Source organism: Leucopleurus acutus (assembly GCF_964270905.1).
Source record: "Leucopleurus acutus genome assembly, chromosome: 2".
In the NCBI taxonomy this organism is placed as follows: domain Eukaryota; kingdom Metazoa; phylum Chordata; class Mammalia; order Artiodactyla; family Delphinidae; genus Leucopleurus; species Leucopleurus acutus.
Window position 1 is genome coordinate 125,703,419 of NC_139143.1, and position 15,643 is coordinate 125,719,061.

At 38.7% G+C, this 15,643-nt stretch overlaps 1 protein-coding gene across 2 annotated transcripts in view; it reads left to right on the forward strand.

Moving 5' to 3' along the window:
• The window catches only part of USP33 (ubiquitin specific peptidase 33), a 63,974-nt gene that overhangs the window by 12,643 nt on the left and 35,688 nt on the right, over positions 1-15,643 (forward strand). For both annotated transcript variants that reach the window (XM_082863100.1, XM_082863101.1), the window contains exons 2-4: positions 14,750-14,881; positions 15,085-15,138; positions 15,571-15,633. In XM_082863100.1, coding sequence (XP_082719226.1) covers positions 14,801-14,881; positions 15,085-15,138; positions 15,571-15,633 — 198 coding nt within the window. In that variant the 5' untranslated portion in view covers positions 14,750-14,800. The remainder of the gene's footprint in view (positions 1-14,749; positions 14,882-15,084; positions 15,139-15,570; positions 15,634-15,643) is intronic.

The following is a 15,643-nucleotide window of genomic DNA, read 5'->3' on the forward strand; positions in this document are numbered from 1 at the left end:
TCTGACCAGTGTGAGGTGATACCTCATTATAGTTGTGATTTGCCTTTCTCTAATGATTAGTGATGTTGAGCATCTTTTTTTTTTTTTTTTTTTCCTGTACGCGGGCCTCTCACTGCCGTGGCCTCTCCTGTTGCGGCGCACAGGCTCCGGATGCGCAGGCTCAGCGGCCATGGCTCACAGGCCCAGGCGCTCCGTGGCATGTGGGATCTTCCCGGATGGGGGCACGAACCCGTGTCCCCTGCATCAGCAGGCAGACTCTCAACAACTGCGCCACCAGGGAAGCCTGAGCATCTTTTCATGTGTTTGTTGGCAATCTGTATACTTTTTTTGGAGAAATCTCTGTTTAGGTCTTCTGCCCATTTTTGAATTGGGTTTTTTGATACTAAGCTGAATGAGCTGCTTGTATATTTTGGAGATTAATCCTTTGTCAGTTGCTTCGTTTGCAAATATTTTGTCCCATTCTGAGGGTTGTCTTTTTGTCTTGTTTATGGTTTCCTTTGCTGTGCAAAACCTGTTAAGTTTCATTAGGTCCCATTTGTTTATTTTTGTTTTTATTTCCATTTCTCTAGGAGGTGGATCAAAAAGGATCTTGCTGTGACTTATGTCATAGAGTTTTCTGCCTGTGTTTTCCTCTAAGAATTGTATAGTGTCTGGTCTTATATTTAGGTCTTTAATCCATTTTGTGTTTATTTTTGTGTATGGTGTTAGGAAGTGTTCTAGTTTCATTCTTTTACATGTAGCTGTCCAATTTGCCCAGCACAGCTTATTGAAGGGACTGTCTTTTCTCCATTTTATACTCTTGCCTCCTTTATCAAAGATAAGGTGACCATATGTGCGTGGGTTTATCTCTGGGCTTTCTATTCTGTTCCACTGATCTATGTTTCTGTTTTTTTGTGGCAGTACCATACTGTCTTGATTACTGTAGCTTTGTAGTATAGTCTGAAGTCAGGGAGCCTGATTCCTCCAGCTCTGTTATTCTTTCTCAAGATTGCTTTGGCTATTCGGGGTCTTTTGTGTTTCCATACAAATTGTGAAATTTTTTGTTCTAGTTCTGTGAAAAATGCCATTGGTAGTTTGATAGGGATTACACTGAATCTGTAGCTTGCTTTGGGTAGTCCAGTCACTTTTACAATGTTGATTCTTCCAATCCAAGAATGTGGTATATCTCTCCATTTGTTTGTATCATCTTTAATTTCTTTCATCAGCATCATAGTTTTCTGTGTACAGGTCTTTTGTCTCCTTAGGTAGGTTTATTCCTAGGTGTTTTAGTCTTTTTGTTGCAGTGGTAAATGGGAGTGTTTCCTTAATTTCTCTTTCAGATTTTTCATCATTAGTATATAGGCATGCAAGAGATTTCTGTTCATTAATCTTGTATCCTGGTACTTTACCAGATTCATTGATTAGCTCTAGTAGTTTTCTGGTAGCATCTTTAGGATTTTCTATGTATAGTATCATGTCATCTGCAAACAGTGAAAGCTTTACTTCTTCTTTTCTCATTTGGATTCCTTTTATTTCGTTTTCTTCTCTGATTGCTGTGGGTAAAACTTCCAAAATATGTTGAATAATAGTGGTGAGAGTGGGCAACTTTGTCTTGTTCCTGATCTTAGAGGAAATGGTTTCAGTTTTTCACCATTGAGAACTATGTTGGCTCTGGGTTTGTCATATATGGCGTTTATTATGTTGCGGTAAGTTCCCTCTATGCCTACTTTCTGGAGTGTTTTTATCATAAATGGGTGTTGAATTTTGTGGAAAGCTTTTTCCGCATTTATTGAGATGATCATATGGTTTTTATTTTTCAGTTTGTTAGTATGGTGTATCACATTGTTTGATTTGCATATATTGAAGAGTCCTTGCATTCCTGGGATAAACCCCACTTGATCATGGTGTATGATCCTTTTAATGTGTTGTTGGATTCTGTTTGCTAGTATTTTGTTGAGGATTTTTGCATTTATGTTCATCAGAGATATTGGCTTGCAGTTTTCTTTTTTTGTGACATCTTTGTCTGGTTTTGGTATCAGGGTGATGGTGGCCTCATAGAATGAGTTTAGGAGTGTTCCTCCCTCTGCTATATTTTGGAAGAGTTTGAGAAGGATAGGTGTTAGCTCTTTTCTAAATGTTTGATAGAATTCGCCTGTGAAGCCATCTGGCTCTGGGCTTTTGTTCGTTGGAAGATTTTCAATCACAGTTTCAGTTTCAGTGCTTGTGATTCGTCTGTTTATATTTTCTGTTCCTTCTTGGTTCAGTCTCAGAAGGTTGTGCTTTTCTAAGAATTTGTCCATTTCTTCCAGGTTGTTCATTTTATTGGCATATAGTTGCTTGTAGCAATCTCTCATGATCCTTTGTATTTCTGCAGTGTCTATTGTTACTTCTCATTTTTCATTTCTAATTATGTTGATTTGAGTCTTCTCCCTTTTTTTCTTGATGAGTCTGGCTAATGGTTTATCAATTTTGTTTATCTTCTCAAAGAACCAGATTTTAGTTTTATTGATCTTTGCTATTGTTTCCTTCATTTCTTTTTCATTTATTTCTGATCTGATCTTTATGATTTCTTTCGTTCTGCTAACTTTGGGGGGGGGTTTGCTTCTTTTTTCTTTAATTGCTTTAGGTGTAAGTTTAGGTTGTTTATTTGAGATTTTTTTTTGTTTTTTTAAGTAGGATTGTATTGCTTTTAACTTCTCTCTTAGAACTGCTTTTGCTGCATCCCATAGGTTTTGGGTCATCATTGTTTTCATTGTCATTTGTTTCTAGGTATTATTTGATTTCCTCTTTGATTTCCTCAGTGATCTATTGGTTATTTAGTGACGTATTATTTAGACTCCATGTTTTTGTATTTTTTACAGTTGTTTTCCTGTAATTGATATCTATTCTCATAGTGTTGTGATCAGAAAAGATACTTGATATGATTTCAGGTTTCTAAAATTTACCAAGGCTTGATTTGTGACCCAAGATATGGTCTATCCTGGAGAATGTTCCATGCGCAGTAGAGAAGAAAGTGTATTGTGTTGTTTTTGGATGGAATGTCCTACAAATATCAGTTAAGTCCATCTTGTTTAATGTGTCATTTAAAGTTTTTGTTCCTTATTTATTTTCATTTTGGATGATCTGTGCATTGGTGAAAGTGGCATATTAAACTCCCCTACTATGATTGTGTTACTGTTTCCTCTTTTATGACTGTTAGCATTTGCCTTATGTATTGAGGTTCTCCTATATTGGGTGCATAAATATTTACAATTGTTATATCTTCTTGGATCGATCCCTTGATCATTTTGTAGTGTCCTTCATTGTCTCTTTTAATAGTCTTTATTTAAAGTCTATTTTGTCTGATACAAGAATTGCTACTACAGCTTTCTTTTGATTTCCATTTGCATGGAATATCTTTTTCCATCCCCTCACTTTCAGTCTGTATGTGTCCCTAGGTCTGAAGTGGGTCTCTTGTAGACAGCAGATATATGGGTCTTATTTTTGTATCTGTTCATCCAGTATATGTGTTTTGGTTGGAGCATTTATCCATTTACATTTAATGTAATCATCAATATGTATGTTCCTTTTACCATTTTCTTCATTATTTTGGGTTTGTTTTTGTAGGTCTTTTCCTTCTCTTGTGTTTCCTTCCTAGAGAAGTTCCTTTAGCATTTGTTGTAAAGTTGGTTTGGTGGTGCTGAATTCTCTTAACTTTTGCTTATCTGTAAGCGTTTTAATTTCTCCATTGAATTTGAATAAGATCCTTGCTGACTAGAGTATTCTTTGTTGTAGGTTTTTCCCTTTCATCACTTTGAATATGTCCTGCCACTCCCTTCTGGCTTGCAGAGTTTCTTCTGAAAGATCATCTGTTAACCTTATGGGGATTCCCTTGTATGTTATTTGCTGCTTTTCTCTTGCTGATTTTAATATTTTTTTTGTAGTTAATTTTTGATAGTTTGATTAATATGTGTCTCAGAGTGTCTCTCTTTGGGTTCATCCTGTATGGGACTCTCTGTGGTTCCTGCACTTGATTGACTATTTCCTTTCCCATGTTAGGGAAGTGTTCGACTGTAATCTCTTCAGATATTTTCTCAGTCCCTTTCTTTTTCTCTTCTTCTTCTGGGACCCCTAAAATTGAATGTTGGTGCATTTAATGCTGTCCCAGACGTCTCTGAGACTGTCCTCAATTCTTTTCATTCTTTTTTCTTTATTTTCCTCCCTTGTAGTTATTTCCACCATTTTATCTTCCAGGTCAGTTATCTGTTCTTCTGCCCTGTTATTCTGCTATTGATTCCTTCTACAGTATTTTTAATTTCAGTAATTGTGTTGTTAATCACTGTTTGTTTCCTCTTTAGTTCTTCTAGAACCTTGTTAAATATTTCTTGTGTTTTCTCTATTGTGTTTCCGAGATTTTGGATCATCTTTACTATCATTACTCTGAATTCTTTTTCAGGTAGGTTGCCTATTTCGTCTTCATTTATTTGGTCTTGTAGGTTTTTACCTTGCTCCTTCATCTGTAACATATATATATATATTTTTTTAATTAAATTAAATTAATTTATTTATTTTTGGCTGTGTTGGGTCTTCGTTTCTGTGCGAGGGCTTTCTCTAGTTGCGGCGAGCAGGGGCCACTCTTCTTCGTGGTGTGCGGGCCTCTCACTGTCGTGGCCTCTCTTGTTGTGGAGCACAAGCTCTAGACGCGCAGGCTCAGTAGTTGTGGCTCACAGGCTTAGTTGCTCCATGGTATGTGGGATCTTCCCAGACCAGGGCTTGAACCTGTGTCCCCTGCATTGGCAGGCACATTCTCAACCACTGCACCACCAGGGAAGCCCTGTAACATATTTTTTTGTTGTTTCTTTTCTTTTTTCTTTCTTTTTTTTTTTATGGATGGATGGTGCTGTATTCCTGTCTTACTGGTTGTTTGGCCTGAGACATCCAGCAATAGAGTTTGGAGGCAGTTGGTTAGAGCTGGGTCTTGGTGCTGAGATGAGGACCTCTGGGGGGCCTCACTCTGGTTAATATTCCCTGGGGTCTGAAGTTCTCTGTTAGTCCAGTGAGTTCGACTTGGAACTCCCACCACGGGAGCTTGGGCCCGACCTCCAGCCTGGGAATTGAGATCCCGCAAGATGGTCGCTGGGGGTTCCTCCCGTCCCCTTAGGTCTCCGTGGTCCCCCTCCAGTGCCTGGTAGGTGCCATAATTGTGAGGAGATGTGAATTCCACGTCCTCCTAGTACACCATCTTGACTCCGCCATGAAAAGACATTCGATAGAGTTCATTAATACCATTTCTAACTAATATAATAATATAAATCAACTGTACTTCAGTTTTTAAAATTAATTTATTTTTGACTGCATTGGGTCTTTGTTTTTCTAGTGGCCAGCGGTGGCAACTCTTCATTGTGGTGCACGGGCTTTTCATTTCAGTGGCTTCTCTTGTTGCAGAGCACAGGCTCTAGGCACGCGGGCTTCAGTAGTTGCAGCACAGGGGTTCAGTAGTTGTGGCTCTCAGGTTCTAGAGCACAGGGTCTGTAGTTGTGGCACATGGGCTTAGTTGCTCTATGGCATGTGGGATCTTCCCGGAGCAGGGGCTTGAAGCTGTGTCCCCTGCATTGGCAGGCAGATTCTTAACCAGTGTGCCACCAAGGAAGTCCCTGTACTTCAATTTAGAAGAACATTTCTGATTTTAAAAATGTAAGTACACTAAGAATGGAAAAAAATTATAGCAGATATCCTAAATGGCAAAACATTAATAAAAGGACCCTGACATGGATGCTTACAGTCACCTTTATATTCAAGATTGTCTTTAGAGGTTCTAATAAATGCATTAAAACAGTAAAATTAAATAGCTGGTAGTAATATTGGAACAGAAGAGGTAAAATTATCAGGTTGTCTAGTGTACTTAGAGAGTAGACAAGGAAATGGAAATGGAACAGTGAAGGAAGTATGTTTTTACAGTTATCAAACTATTCTGTGTAGAATATTAGTCTCTGAATTAGATTAATATAATATGGGCATAGACAGATGAGTTTAAAAAAATAGAAAATCCAGAAATATTTTATGTGCCAATTTAATAAAGAATAAAGATAGAATTATAATTCAGTGGGAAATGTGTTGATTGTATAATAAAGGCACTGGTACAAATGTCTGCCCATCTGGAAGAAAATAAAATTGGATTCCTGTCTTAAGATAAACTCCAGATAGATTAAAAGCCTTGTTAAAAAAAAAATTTAAGGGTATTCTACAGCTTTAGCTCTATAAATTAGGGTGAAGGAAACCTTAAGATTGGAAACTCAGATGCTATTATAGAATGAGATCTGTCTGATTTTATAAATGCAAACTTTTAATAATAAAGCGTACCATAAGAAAGTTAACAATAGTTTTGGCACTAAGGTAGGCATATAGACTAATGGAAAAGCATAGAGCCCAAAATAACGCACACATATAGTCATATTTTAAGAAAATCTATTATCAGCTTTACTGAGGTATAATTGACAAAATTTTTTTAGGCTTTTTTGTTTTGTTTTGTTTTTGCGGTACGCGGGCCTCTCACTGTTGTGGCCTCTCCCGTTGCGGAGCACAGGCCCCAGACGCACAGGCTCAGTGGCCATGGCTCACGGGCCTAGCTACTCCACAGCATGTGGGATCTTTCTGGACCGGGGCACGAACCCGTGTCCCCTGCATCGGCAGGCGGACTCTCAACCATGGCGCCACCAGGGAAGCCCCTGACAAAAATTTTTATATATAAGGTGTACAATGTGGCAGTTTCATATAAACATACATTGGAAAGTAATTACCACAGTCAAGCTAGTTAGCATTCATTACCTCATGAAGTTACTTTAATTTTTTTTCTTGTCATGCCCCCACCCCTTCCCCTTTGGCAACCACCTGTTCTCTGTGTTTATGTGTTCGTTTCTGTTTTGTTTTTTAGATTCCATGTATACGTATTTGTCTTTCTTATTTTGACTTATTTCACTTAGTATAATACCCTCTAGGTCAATCCATGTAGTCACAAATGGCAAGGTTTCATTCTTTTTTATGGCTGAGTAGTATTCCATTTTGTGTATGTGTGTGTGTGTGTGTGTGTGTGTGTGTGTGTGTGTGTGTGTGTGTGTGTGTGTACACCCCACATATTTTTTATCCATTCATCTGTTGATGGATACTTAGGTTGTTTCCATATTTTGGCTGTTGTAAATAATATTGCATTAACATAGGGATGCCCATGTATGTTTTTGAATTAGTGTTTTTGTTTTCTTCAGAAAAGTATGCAGAAGTGGAATTGCTGGATCATATGATAGTTCTATTTTTAATTTTTTGAGGAACTTCCATACTGTTTCCCATAGTGGCTGTACCAATTTTCAATCCCACCAGCAGGGCACAAGGGTTCCCTTTTCTCCACATCCTCACCAACACTTGTTTGTTTTCCTTTTGATAATAGGCATTTTGACAGGTATGAGGTGATATCTCATTGCAGTTTTGATTTGCATTTGCCTGATGATTAGTGATGCTGAGCATCTTTTCATGTGTCTCTTGGCTAGCTGTATGTCTTTTATGGAAAATGTCTATTTAAAATGCCCGTTTTTAAATCAGGTTGCTTGCATCTTTGATGTTGGGTTGTATAAATTTTTTGTATATTTTGGATATTGATCCTTTATCAAATAAGGGGCAATTGTGGGGTCTTCTGTTGTGGCAGCGCTGACTGCTGTGGGTGTGCTAGTGGCTGGGGCTGGCCCCTGGCCTGGTTGGCTGCCAGGTGCTGCCTCTTGTAGAGGTTGCCAGTCAAGAGTGGAGTTTTGTTTCCTGCAGACCGCCAGCTTTCCCATACTCAAGCCCTGCTGGCCTTCAGAGCTAGATATTCTGGGGGCTCATTTTCACTGTGCAGATCCCTCAGGCTGGAGAGCCCAGTGTGGGGCTCAGAACCTTCACTCCTTGTGGAGAAACTCTGTAGTAGTGATTTCTTTTTTAATATTCCTTATTTTTGGCTGTGTCTGGTCTTAGTTATGGTACGTGGGATCTTTCATTGTGGCACGTGGACTCTTCATTGTGGTGCGTGGGCTTCTCTCTAGTTGTGGTGTGCAGGCTCTCTAAGTTAGTTGTGGCTTGTGGGCTCAGTAGTTGCGGTGCACAGTCTTAGTTGCCCTGCAGCATGTGTGGTCTTAGTTGCCCAACCAGGGATCCAACCTGCGTCCCCTGCACTGGAAGGTGGATTCTTAACCACTGGACCACCAGGGAATTCCCTGCAATTGTGATTATTCTCTTGTTTGTGGGTTGCCTACCCAGGTGTGTGGGTCTTGACTATATTGCATCTCTGCTCCTTCTATTTATTTCATGGTTCCTTCTTCATATCTTTAGTTCTGGAAAATCTTTTCTGCTAGTCTTCAGGTCATTCTCATAGATAGTTGCTCTGTAAATAGTTGTAATTTTTGTGTGTGTGCAGAAGGAGGTGAGCTTGGGGTCTGCCTACTTCACCATCTTAGTAAAGTATCCCCTGGTCAAATGTTTTTTGTCAAGAGTGCCAAGACTATTCAGTGGGAGAAAAAACAGTCTTTTCAAGAAAGGGTATTGGGCAAACTGTATATCCATATGCAAAAATATGACATTGGATCCCTACCTTACACAAACATACAAAAATTGACTTTAGTGGATCAAAGGCCTAAACATAAGAACTAAAACTCTTAGAAGAAAACATAGAGGGGGGAACTGTGACATTGGATTTGGCAGCGACTTCTTGGATCTGACACTAAAAGCACAGGTCACAAAAGTAGTAAATAGATAACTTGGATTATATCAGTTAGAAACTTCTGTGCATCAAAGGGCACAGTCAACAGAGTGAACAGGCCACCTATGGAATGGGCGAAAATATTTGCAAATCGTGTATCTGGTAAGGAGCTAAATATCCAGAGTACATAAAGGACTCCTACAACTGAACAACAAAAAAGCAAAAACTCGATTAAAAAAATGGCTCAAGTACTTGAATAGACTTTTCTCCAAAGAAGGTATATAAATAAATGCCTAACAAGCACATGAAAAGATGCTCAACATTACTAATTGCAAAAATGCAAATCAAAACCACAGTGAGATATCACCGCAATTGAATGTTATTCAGTCTGGAAAAGGAAGGAAATTCTGGCCCAAGCTATAAAAATCAATGAACGTTGAGGACATTATGCTAAGTAAAATAAATCACAAAGAAAATACTCTATTTCACTTGCGAAGTACCCTGACTAGTCAAATTTGTAGAGACAAAAAGTGAAATGGTGGTTGCCAGTGGTTGGTGGGAGGGGGAATGGAGAGTTGCTGTGTAATGCTGTGGAGTTTCACTTTTGCAAGATGGGATGAGTTCTGGAAATTGATTGCCCAACAGTGTGAGTGTACTTAATGCTACTGAACTGTACATTTAAAAATGGTTAGGATGGGCTTCCCTGGTGGCGCAGTGGCTGAGAGTCCGCCTGCCGATGCAGGGGACACGTGTTCGTGCCCCGGTCCGGGAAGATCCCACATGCCCGGAGCGGCTGGGCCCGTGAGCCATGGCCGCTGAGCCTGCGCGTCCGGAGCCTGTGCTCCGCAACGGGAAAGGCCACAACAGTGAGAGGCCTGCGTACGGGAGAAAAAAAAAGAAAAAAATGGTTAGGATGATAAACTTATGTGTATTTCATCAAAATTAAAAATTAAAAACTTAATAGACAAATAGTAAGTTTGAAAAATGGTTGCAGTATAGAAGACAGGATTCTGTTTACAAGAAGAGGCTATCAACCCAATTGTAAAAAGGGCAAAGATTTAAAGAGCCATTACATAAAATAACAAATCTAGGAGGCTATAAAATTCATGAAAAGACAGTCTCACAGGTTGTCAAGGTAATGCAAATTAAAGAGTCTCGTGCTCCACTGACTGAGCTAGCCACGCATGTCAAGACAATGCAAATTAAATACTAGTGAAATATAACAGCATACCCATCAAATGACAACAGTTAAAAAAAAGAAAGCCAGTAATACCTTTACTAGTATAGAAAATGGTGTTGATGTACAGAAAATGGTATTCCCTTATGAGTGGAAATATGAATTGTTATAGCATTTTTGGAAAGTAATATTGTAAAATCTATTTTTATAAATTGGCCCATGTAATACAAATATAAAAGCCCACCCATTATGTTTACATGGATTTTTTAGTGGCAGAATATGGAAGCAAAGTGAAAGTCTATTATTAGAAGAATTGATTGAATGCATGCATCCATGTGTGAATGCATTTCGTATGTATCCATGAAAATTTTGACATAAATGGATGTCTTTTAAAATATTATTGAAAAAATAAAATATTATTGACAAAAAAGATGGCCATGTATATCTCTGTATGTGTATTTGTGTATGATTTATATAGAAAATTATTAAAGCATACCTACAGGTTTTATAGTGCAGGTATGCTGGTGATAAATTCTTTCAGCTTTATTATGTCTAATGCAGTCTTTATTTTGCCTTAGTTTTTGAAAGATATTTTCCTAGGTATGGAGTTCTTGGTTGACAGTGTTCCTTCAGTAAACTGTAAAGATGTTGCTCCTCTGCCTTCCAGCTTATGTTGTTTCTAGTATACATTCTGGGTCTTTTGGGGCTGCTTTTAAGATGTCTGTCCTGTCACTGGTTTTAAGCAACTTGTTTTTGATATGCTGTGCTTTTATTTGTTCTTATATCTTGTGTTGCTTCAATTTGTAGGTTTTTTAGTTTTCATCCTGTTCAGACTTTTCCATCTAGCTGAGTGATGCTCTTGTTTAAGTTTCTCCATCTTTGTGTTTCATAGATTCTTTTGCTGTGTCTTCAAGTTCATTATTCTTTTGCCTTGTCTTATCTACTCTTAATCTCATCCATTGTATTTTTCACCTCAAATTTTTTTTTTTAACATCTAAATACTTGATTTGGGTCTTTCTTTTTTTTCCTATCTTTCATGTCTCTCCTTATCATTTGTATCCTTTATTCTATCATCTGTCTTATGTCTGGGTCCCTTAGTTTTTCTTCCCCACTGAGGGTCAGATTTTCCTTCATTGTATATCTTATAATTTTTTGGGGGTTTTTTTTTTGCGGTACGCGGGCCTCTCACTGCTGTGGCCTCTCCCCTTGCGGAGCACAGGCTCCAGACGCGCAGGCTCAGCGGCCATGGCTGATGGGCCCAGACGCTCCGCGGCACGTGGGATCTTCCCGGACCGGGGCACGAACCCGTGTCCCCTGCATCGGCAGGCGGACTCTCAACCACTGCGCCACCAGGGAAGCCCTATCTTATAATTTTTTTAATTAATTAATTAATTTGTTTATTTTTGGCTGCATTGGGTCTTTGTTGCTGTGCGTGGGCTTTCTCTAGTTGTGGCAAGCAGGGACTACTCTTTGTTGTGGTGCACTGGCTTCTCATTGTGGTGGCTTCTCTTGTTGTGGAGCACGGGCTCTAGGTGTGTGGGCTTCAGAAGTTGTGGCACGTGGGCTCAGTAGTTGTGGCTTGCAGGCTCTAGAGCACAGGCTCAGTAGTTGTGACGCATGGTCTTAGTTGCTCCACGGCATGTGGGATCTTCCCAGACCAGGACTCGAACCTGTGTCCCCTGCACTGGCAGGCAGATTGTTAACCTCTGTGCTGCCAGGGAAGCCCCTGTATATCTTATAGTTTTTGATTGGATGCCAGACATTTGATTTTTACCTTGTCAGGTGCTGGTTGTTTTCATTCCTTTAAATGTTCATTTTTTTTTTCTGAGGCACAGTTAAATTTCTTGGGAACAGTTTGACCCTGTAATGCTCTCTTTTGAACTTTTTGAAGGCAGAACCAAAGTAGTCTTTCTTCTAGGGATAATTTTTTCCCAATACTAAGGTGATACCCTTCTGAGTATGCTATTTTATTCCTTCTGTATTATGAAATCTTTCAACTCTGGTGGAAACACAGACAGACCTGGGTTGGCTTTGAGAATTGTTCTACCTGCTCCTTTCCAATAGTTCTTTCCCCTTCTTAGGGTAGTTTAATCACAGGCACATGCTCATCAGTACTGGTTGAAAACATAATGGTAGCCCTTTACGAATCTCCAGAGTTCACTTCTCTCTATTCAGTTCTTTACTGTCTGTTACTCACCTTGGCCTCCCTGAATTTTCAACTCTGTCTCTTCAACTTAGAGAGATCACCAAAATCTGTTTGGGTTTTCTTCTACCTGTACTGTGGCCTAGAAGGAAATTCTCTCCAGGCAGTAAGTTGGGGTAGTCACCTTGTTTTTATCTTCTTATGGATCAGTGTCCTGCAGTACCTGTTATCCAGTGTCTGTGTCTGAAAACCATTATTTTATATTTTTTGGTCTGGTTTCCTACTTATTTGAGAGGGTAAATCTGGTCCGTGTCACTCCATTATGGTTGCAAGTGGGAGTATTTGGGTAAGAGGGAAAAGATATCTAATTACAAAAGGAAGTGAGAGGTGGGTGGGAAACCCTCCTCCATATATAAATAAAAAATGGAAAATATTAATTATTTTAAGTTTAACTTCATGCTCTGAAAGTCAGGAGCATGGCTTATGTAATATTACGTAGTAATGTGGTATTTATAAATAATGACTTATTCAATATCAACCCCAGCCTTATTCCTGTTGTATTTTGTAAGTTGCAGTATAATATTGGACTTATCATTTGATTTGATTTGATAGAAGCTTTTTATTTAATGTGTTTTCTAATGTGTTAATATTTCAGCACATTTATAACTGTTTATTCTTTCCTAGAAAGTTTCTTAACTTTTTCCCAAATAATTTTCTCAAACCCCAAAGATGAATGAAAGTTCATAAAATGCCCTGTTATTAAGAATGTACAATCCGGGACTTCCCCTGGTGGCGCAGTGGTTAACAATCCGCCTGCTAGTGCAGGGGACACGGGTTCGATCCCTGGTCTGGGAAGATCCCACATGCTGCAGAGCAACTAAGCCCGTGCGCCATAGCTACTGAGCTTGTGCTCTAGAGCCCACGAGCCACAACTACTGAGCCCCTGTGCTGCAACTATTGAAGCCCACGTGCCTACAGCCCGTACTCCACAATAAGAGAAGCCACTGCATTGAGAAGTTTGCGCACCGCAACGAAGAGAGCCCCCACTCTCTGCAACTAGAGAAAGCCTGTGTGCAGCAACAAAGACCCAACATAGCGATAGATAGATAGATAGATGGGTAGAATGTGCAGTCCAAAGACGACCTAGAAATCCTTACTGAGTTAGACTTGAGATGTTTACTTGGAAATCACTCACTTAAACCATTCATAAGATAATCTGGGCATTGAATGCAGTGTATAAGTTTGCTCTATGATTCATAAGATTTAAAGTAGAGGTAGATAAAATTTAGTGACATTACAGTACATTGTGATGTCTTGGAGGAAATTAAGTTCACTGGGATTGCAAAATACTTTGCCTTCTGTTTACTTTAATGGAATTGAGGAAACTCCTGAAGAATATTAGGAAAATTATTATTGATTTGGGAAACTACCTCAGTCTTAAACTGGTTGTCTCATAGGGGAGGGAGGTCTGAGACCTTTACTGGTCATATAAAAAAACCTCAAGGGATGATGCAGAGTGCCTAATAAAGTTTTATGTGTATGTGTAGTATGTGCTACACACGTGACATATACTACCTCATTTAACCCTTACGGTAGGAGTACGGCATTCAGCACTTACTGGAATCTTCAGTCTATTTGACTTTAGAGTCCTTGGCTCTTACCCATGAGATATATAGGTGGATTCAAATCCTAGTTTGAATCCTATGTTAACAGTGTGAACTCAGTTAGGTTTTCTTCTCTTATTAGCCTTATATGCAGATGAAGATAATAATGGTGCCTATCTCAGTGTTGTTGGAAGGATCATATGATAATGTGGTTCTCAACCTGGGATGACTTTGTCCCCAGAGGACATAATTTTACACTGTCTAATGACATTGGTTGTCAAAGCTCAGAGTGGTAGTAGTGAGGGTGTTCTGGTATCTAGTGGGTAGAAGAAGGAATGTTGCTAAATATCTTACAGTGTACAGGACAACCCTCCACAAGAGAGAATTATCTGGCCTGAAGTGTCAGTGGTGCCAGGGTTGAGAAACTCTGATATAAATTGACTGTGCTGGTTTATTGCTAGGATACCAAACTATTTCATTATATCATCAGTGGGCTATTGCTAGTGTGAAAATGAAGGTTTCCATTTGAATTCTTTTTCTTTTCAATTCCAATTCTAGCCTAAGGGTTAATCTTTTTAAACGAAAAATAAGAAGGGATAAAAATACTTAAATTGAATAACCTGAAGTTTTTTCCCTTTTATTTACCTCTAAAAAATGAAATGGGAGGGCTTCCCTGGTGGTGCAGTGGTTGAGAGTCCGCCTGCCGACGCAGGGGACACGGGTTCGTGCCCCAGTCCGGGAGGATCCCACATGCTGCGGAGCGGCTGGGCCTGTGAGCCATGGCCGCTGAGCCTGCGCGTCCGGAGCCTGTGCTCCGCAGCGGGAGAGGCCACAGCAGTGAGAGGCCCGCGTAACACACACACACAAAAAAAAATGAAATGAGAGAAAGGGGAAAAAGCAGCAAAAGTAATGGAGAAACAAACTTACATTGACTCATAGGTATCAATTTTAATAAAATGATTATTTATTAGTAGAGAAACTTCCAGTGTTGAAATTAACTTCAATTGTGAAAGTACCCTAGATGTATTTGAAAATATACACTTTTGTAGGGCAAACTTATAAACATGTATGCTTCTTGTTTTATCTTTTAATAATTTTTAATATATTAGCACTTTTAAAATTGACTTTTCTGGTCAATTTTTCTGTAGGTATTACCTCATTTGGAAAGCCTTGAGAAACAGGAAAACATTTCTAACAAAATGTCAGCTTTTCGAGGTCATTGTCCGCATTTGGATTCAGTTGGTGAAATAACTAAAGAAGATTTAATACAAAAATCTCATGTAAGAAAGAGGGCTTTTTTTCTTCCTTTAAAAAATCCTTTAAAAGATCATATTCATTTTTCTCCCAGATATGTGTTTTCTGTAGATTACTACAATATTCTATGTTCATGAATCCAAATTTTTTATATATGATATTAGTGAATGTATATATTTGGCTGTATTTATGTAACGGTAATGTTGCCTGTGTGATTTTCCTTTCATAGGGTTCTTGTCAGGATTGTAAAGTCAGAGGACCAAACCTTTGGGCGTGCCTGGAGGTATGTGTATGTTTCTTCTCAAAAGTTTGATATAAAAATTTATATCTGAATAAGGTTAACTAGAAGATTTTTTTGACACTTAGAGGACTTCATAAATGAACATACTTTAAGAAGATCATTATCGATTATAAAAATTAAACTTTAAACTTTGGGCTTTAACTTACAGTGCTTTTTTGCAGAGTTTGGTAAATCACTAAAATATTTTACCCTCACCTTTTATTAGCGGAGACATATCTTTTAGCTTATAAATATTCCAGTTATATTCTTTTGTGCCTAGTACCTTTTGGTTAAAATAACTGACTTGGGAAGTCATTTAATCTTTCCGTTAAACCATGTGATCAGAACTTCATTGTAAATGTAATTGTAATGCTATTATTGTAAACTTACATGTTATAAAATACCTAATTTTCCTCTTTATATAATTATTTATAGAATAGATGTTCATATGTTGGCTGTGGTGAATCACAAATAGATCATAGCACCATACATTCTCAGGTATGTATGT